Source organism: Dendrobates tinctorius, unplaced genomic scaffold, assembly GCF_039654945.1.
Source record: "Dendrobates tinctorius isolate UK_male_01 unplaced genomic scaffold, ASM3965494v1 ptg000196l, whole genome shotgun sequence".
Classification (NCBI taxonomy): Eukaryota; Metazoa; Chordata; class Amphibia; order Anura; family Dendrobatidae; genus Dendrobates; species Dendrobates tinctorius.
Window position 1 is genome coordinate 3,321,666 of NW_027361863.1, and position 6,000 is coordinate 3,327,665.

A 6,000-nucleotide genomic window follows, 5' to 3' on the forward strand; every position below is an offset into this window, starting at 1 on the left:
TGCGAGTTATAACTTATTTTTCGCTGATGACGCTGTGTGCCGGCTCGTTTTTTGCGGGACAAGATGTTTTCAGTGGTACCATGGTTATTTATACACGTCTTTTTGATTGCGCGTTATTGCACTTTGTTCGGCAGTATGATGCTAATGCAGTTTTTTTTTTTTAAGGGGTTCACTAAAGGGCATAACTAGTGGGACAGTTTTATAGGGCGGGTTGTTACGGACACGGCAATACTAAATTTTTTTTTAATTTCCAAAAAATGAATTTATTAGGGATTTTTTATAAATTATTTTTACTTTATCTTAGTGTCCCAGGGGGGTACATCACTGTAATGTGTCAGATCAGCGATCTGACAGGCGCTGCACAGGCTTCCTCCGTGTCTGCTCTCTGCAGGCACTAAGGAAGCTGCCTCCCTGCAGGCCCCCACGGCCATCTTAGATCCAGGGGCCTGCAGGGAAGACCATCGGAGCAGCACATTGCACTGCTCCGGTGGTCTCAGGGAAGCACGGAGGGAGCCCCTCCATGCCGATGCTTCCCTAATACCCCGGTACACTACGATCATGTTTGATTGCAGTGTGCCAGGGGTTAACATGCCGGGGACGGTCCGTGACCTCCTCTGAGGGTGTCAGCTGTGATCAGCTGACACACGGCCACCTCCCCGGGAGCGCCGCTGATCGCTTAGACGTACTATCCCGACCCCGGTTATACGGGCTCGGGTACCTTGGACGGGAGAGTACATCTGATGTCAGAAAGGGGTTAATATGCTCTCTCTGAACAGCCAGCTTCTCTAGCATTGACCTTGTGGTTTACCCTCCTTGAGGTGGTGTGTGAATGACTGCATCCAGAACTCTATCAATTCAGCATTCTTTTGTGGAGCTACTGACACAGACTAAGGGACCGTTTTTAAACGCTTAGGAAGCCTTTGCAGGTGTTTTTTGTTAATTATTCTAATTTACTGAGATGATGACTTTTGGGTTTTCATTGGCTGTAAGCCAGAATCAACATTAACAGAAGTAAACAATTGAAATAGATCACTGTTTGTATTGACTCTATATATGATATTCACTTTTTGTATTGAAGAACTGAAATAAATTAACTTTTTGTTGATATTATAATTTAGTGAGAAGCACTTGTATTTAAATAGGACTTGACACTTGCAAAGATCCCTGAGCTTTCGTGTTTCTTCTGCTGTTGTTTTGCTTTGCGTCACTCCATTGCTGAGATATTACCAATCGTTGCTTTGGAAAACAGTATGTGAAATCTTTGCTCTGTAGTCCAACTGGGCTTTCTACAAAGTCTTCTCTGGGGGCATGGACTTTCACCCCATCCTCTCGGATGCTGCAAATTTACAGGTCAGCATTTTCTTAGACTGATCGATCAGATAACAAGCTGTGATTGACAGCATCTGGGAGAGGGATGAAAGTGAACGGTCGAAAAGAAGACTCTGAAGAGGCGCTCACTTGGTCCACAGACAGAGGTTTCACATACTTAAATTTGTTGCTTTTGGAACACAGGGGAGCTCAGGGATTTTTTACAAGGTATTTAACAGGACCATTAGACTTTGCTCAGTAGTGCACTTTTTTCGGGAGTGTACGGCTAAAAAAAAAAAAGCAGATGTAGTAGACTGTGTCTAAGTGTCTGTTTCCTGTAGGCGTACACACCTGAAAGTGATGCAAGGCAGAGCGAGTGAACGTTCGCTCTGCCGTCACTATTACAGTCCATTGGCCCCAGTAGTGCATGTGTCCAGACCCCTTTGAGGGGATTTCGGATGTATGACCAGACGGGGACAGAACGCAGTGTAAAAGCATCCTTAGTGAAGGTAATCGTAAAGTATAAGCAAATGAACCATGTGGATTCCTGTAGTGAAAATACAGGCTGTTGATGGAGGATATTAGACATGGAAGACACAGACATACTAATAGGGAATATTTTGTAAGGCCTATTGGGGACAGTGATGTAAATAAAATACGAAAACCGATGAGGAATATACTGTAGTAGGATGCAGTAATATAGAGATTGGATGTTACAGGCTGGTGATGGAGGACACTAGTTATTACAAACCGCACTATCTGGATAAAGATCTTAGCAGAAAATGCAGCCTGAACAATGATGATCACTGGAGTCAGGACAATACAGGCTGCTGATGCTGGAGGAGTAATGGAGGATACAGAGGCTGATCGATGCCTGTAATTAGTAAACAGACTGGATACTAGACGCATAATATTATGAAACAGTTGCTGAGTCACTAGTGAAGATTAGGGCAGCTGGTAGGGGACACTAGATACATAGTACAGTAGGTGGCTGATAACTTTGTGCAGGATACTAGATGTGTAACATAGTATGATACAGTTGTTTAAGAACTAATGGCTGATAAGGGGATTCTAGATACAGGTGCCAACATATCATTGGTGAAACCAGTTGCCCATACCACCTCCAAAACAACACATACAAAGATTCATTATGATTATTTGACTCCAAAGGGAGTCCTTGCACAGGGGCCCTCTTCTGTGTGTCCGCCCATCTAGATAAATCATACAGTAGGATAGAGCTGATAACTGTAGTTGCAATACAGGCAGGTGATGGAGGATACTAGATATATTATGATGCAGGCACTGATGAAGATACCACACAAGCTAGTAATTCTGGATACTATATGTACAGTAAAGAGTTACTGAATGATGCTGATGACTGTACTAACAATAAGGGCTGGGGGATACTTAGTCTATACATAATACAGTAGTATGCAGGATCCGATGGTAATGAGGACACAGGCTGGAGTATGCTATATGTTTTTGCAGTAGGATGCTTATAACCAATGAGGTTACTACAGGTGTATGGTGGGATACAGTTGCTGAATGATGCTGATGACTGTACTGGCAATAAGAGCTAATTAGTGGGGACACAGACTGATGTTATGCAACAGGATGGTGACAGGGATCACAGCTGCTGGATGATGAAGCTGTGGGCAGGGGATACTTCAGACTGAATCACAGGGGGAGATGCACAGGAGGCCAGGGATGGGACAGGGACCAGCCAGGGATGGGACAGGCAGGTGGTATAGTCGCCCTCACCCTTCTTGAACTCCTCCAGCACCGCGTCCAGACGGGTGTCATTGAAGACGCAGTGCAGGGGGCGGTGGTAGAAGCGGGTGACCGTCTGCAGGGAGGTGCAGTCATCCGGGTCCACGAAGGCCAGATCCTTGACGAACAGGATATCCACGATGTTGGCGCGGTCGTCGCCCTCGTACACCGGGATCCGGGTGTATCCGCTGCGCAGGATCTCGGAGACGGTGCTGAAGTCCAGCACGGCGTCCGAGCGCAGCATGAAGCAGTCTCCCAGCGGGGTGAGCACGTCCTCCACCACCTTGGTGCGGAGCTCCAGGGCGCCCTGGATGATGTTCAGCTCCTCCTTCACCAGGTCGTTGTAGGGATCGGCCGCCCGCAGCATCTCCAGCAGCTTCTCCCGGGTGTAGAAGGTGCTGATCTCCTGGCGCAGCGCCCAGTCCAGCAGGCGGCTCAGCGGGTAGGACAGCGGGAAGGTGACCGCCATGAGCAGGCGGGTGAGGCACAGCGTGCGGGAGGCGATGGCCAGGCCGTGCCGGGAACACACCGAGTAGGGAGCCACTTCCCCGCACAGAAAGATGCAGGCGGTGCAGAGCAGCACAGCGACCCAGGGCTCCGCGGGGAGGGACGAGCACAGCCAGCCGGCCAGGGAGGCGTTCGCCAGCGCGTTGCACAGCAGCAGGGTGCAGAGCAGGTAGGAGCCCCGGGCGCGCACTGACTGCACCCTCCGGGCGTGCGCCTTCTCCGCCGGGGAGCCGCTGTTCTGCAGCACCCGCAGCTCCACCGGGTCCAGGGAGAGCAGGCTGAGGCGGAGGCCGCTGAAGAGCGCGGACATGGCGAGCAGCAGCAGCGCCACCAGGGCCCGCAGCCAGGACGGCATCGCCTCGGCAGCTTCCCGGACCTCCAGCACGAAGTGCTCCCCGCCATGGTGCTCCCAGCGCCGCCCGTCAAAGGCGCAGAGCGAGAAGAGCTTCCCCCGCTCCCCTTTCCGCAGCTCCCGGACCCTGACTTCCACCAGGGCCGAGCCTCCGTGAGGGGAGGAGGGCTGCAGAGGGCCGAGCACCTCCACATCCGAAGCCCAGGCCCCTTCATCCAGGCACGGGTCACCTCCCGCCCGCGGCTCCTCGATGAACACCAGCCTGGGGGGAGGAGGGCCGGAGCCGTTACCCGCGGAGCTCGGCTGCTGGTGATGCAGCTGCTGCTGAGCCGAGAGCGGAGGCTGGAAAAAGAGGCGCAGGGTAAAGCGGGTGCCCTCAGCCGCCCGCAGAGTGCCTCCCTCCAGGGACACCCGGCCGCCCACCGTGTCCTCCGGCCGGAGACCGAGCAGCCAGGAAGACGCGGGCCGTGGAGACAGGGAGATGAGGAAGAGGAGGACGGCACCGGGAGCTGCCGCCTCCGCCATGCTGAGCCCTCCTCACAGCTCTGACAGGAGGAAGGAGGCGCTGACTGCGCGGGGAAAGCGGCTGATGGTCACATGACTCTCCTTTTAAAGGATAGGTTACAGGAGTGTCACGTGATCGCCGCCGTGTCCGCCGCTGTCAGAGGAGACGTCACTTGTGCGTGTGAAGTAAAGCTGGAATGGAAAAAAAAAGGCGGGAAGGTGATAAGGAGTAAATGGAGCGCGAGTTTGGGTCATGTGACCTAAGAGACGGCTTAGGATTGGCAGAAAGTGACACGTGATCACTGATTTAGCAAAAGTAGCTTAGAAAAATGGCGGGAAGCGTAACTGAGGTAAATTCAAAGTTTTTCTTTGTAAGTTTTGATACTAACACTTATATTTTTGCCCACTGACAGCTTATTTTCTTAATGAGAAGGCTGTAGGAAAAAAAAAATCCGTTGCGAAATACTGGACCACATTTACCTTCGGCAGCGAATTAATTAACCCTTTTTTGCCATCGGATGGAATAGTACATCCGATGGCAGCACCCCTGCATTGATGTGGGCTCCGGCGGTGAGCCCGCGTCAAAGCCAGGATATGTCAGCTGTTTTCAACAGCTGACATGTGCCCGCAATAGGTGCGGGTGGAATCGCGATCCACCCGCGCCTATCAACTAGTTAAATGCCACTGTCAAACGCTGACAGCGGCATTTAACACGTGCTTCCGGCCACCGGGCCGGAAATATGTGCACTTGTGACCCCCGTAATGTGATCGGGGGTCATTGGTGCGTCGGCATAACAACCAGAGGTCCCCTTGAAACCTCTATGGTTGTTGATGCCGAATTGCTATGAGCAAAACCCTGTGGCCGGCACTCACAGCAATGTAGTAATTCTACATACAAGCGAACTGAGCATCGCTTGTATGTAGCAGAGGCGATGAAGGTATGGCAGCTTCTAGTCTCCCATGGAGGCTATTGAAGCATGCCAAAAGTAAAAAAATAAATAGTTTTAAAAATATAAAAAAAAAAATATAAAAGTTTAAACCACCCCCCCTTTCGCCCCATTCAAAGTAAAACAATAAAAAATCCCACATACACATATTAGGTATCGCCGCGTTCATAATCGCCTGATCAATCAATAAAAAAAAGGCTTAACCTGATCGCTAAACGGCGTAGTAAGAAAAAAATTGAAACCCCAGAATTACGTTTTTTTATTGCTTCGACATTGCATTAACCCCCGACCGCCGATACGCCTTTTAACGGCGGTAATTAAGGGTACTAAAACCACAGTGCCGTTAATTCACGGCGCTGTGGAGAAAGTACATAGCGCCCCCCAGTGTCGGATTTTCTCCGGGGTCTCGGCTGCCAGGGGTAGCCGAGACCCCAGAGAACATGAATCGGTCGGTTTTTACCGACCCCGCTTTTGCGATCACCGTTATTAACCCTATAACGGCGACCACAAAAAAAAAAGCCGCGATTATGCATTAAATTTCTCTTTCCTCTGATGTGATCGCACATCAGAGTAGAGAGAAATAGGGTCCCCGATCCCCCCCGGTACCTCTCC

General features: G+C 50.7%; 1 protein-coding gene across 3 annotated transcripts in view; it reads right to left on the reverse strand.

Annotated features, from left to right (window-relative positions):
* Positions 1-4,523, reverse strand: part of CNNM1 (cyclin and CBS domain divalent metal cation transport mediator 1) — a 69,671-nt gene extending 65,148 nt beyond the window's left edge. For all 3 annotated transcript variants that reach the window (XM_073552814.1, XM_073552815.1, XM_073552813.1), the window contains exon 1: positions 3,070-4,523. In XM_073552814.1, the coding sequence (XP_073408915.1) occupies positions 3,070-4,462 (1,393 nt within the window). In that variant the 5' untranslated portion in view covers positions 4,463-4,523. The remainder of the gene's footprint in view (positions 1-3,069) is intronic.
* Between the last annotated feature and the right edge of the window lie 1,477 nt (positions 4,524-6,000).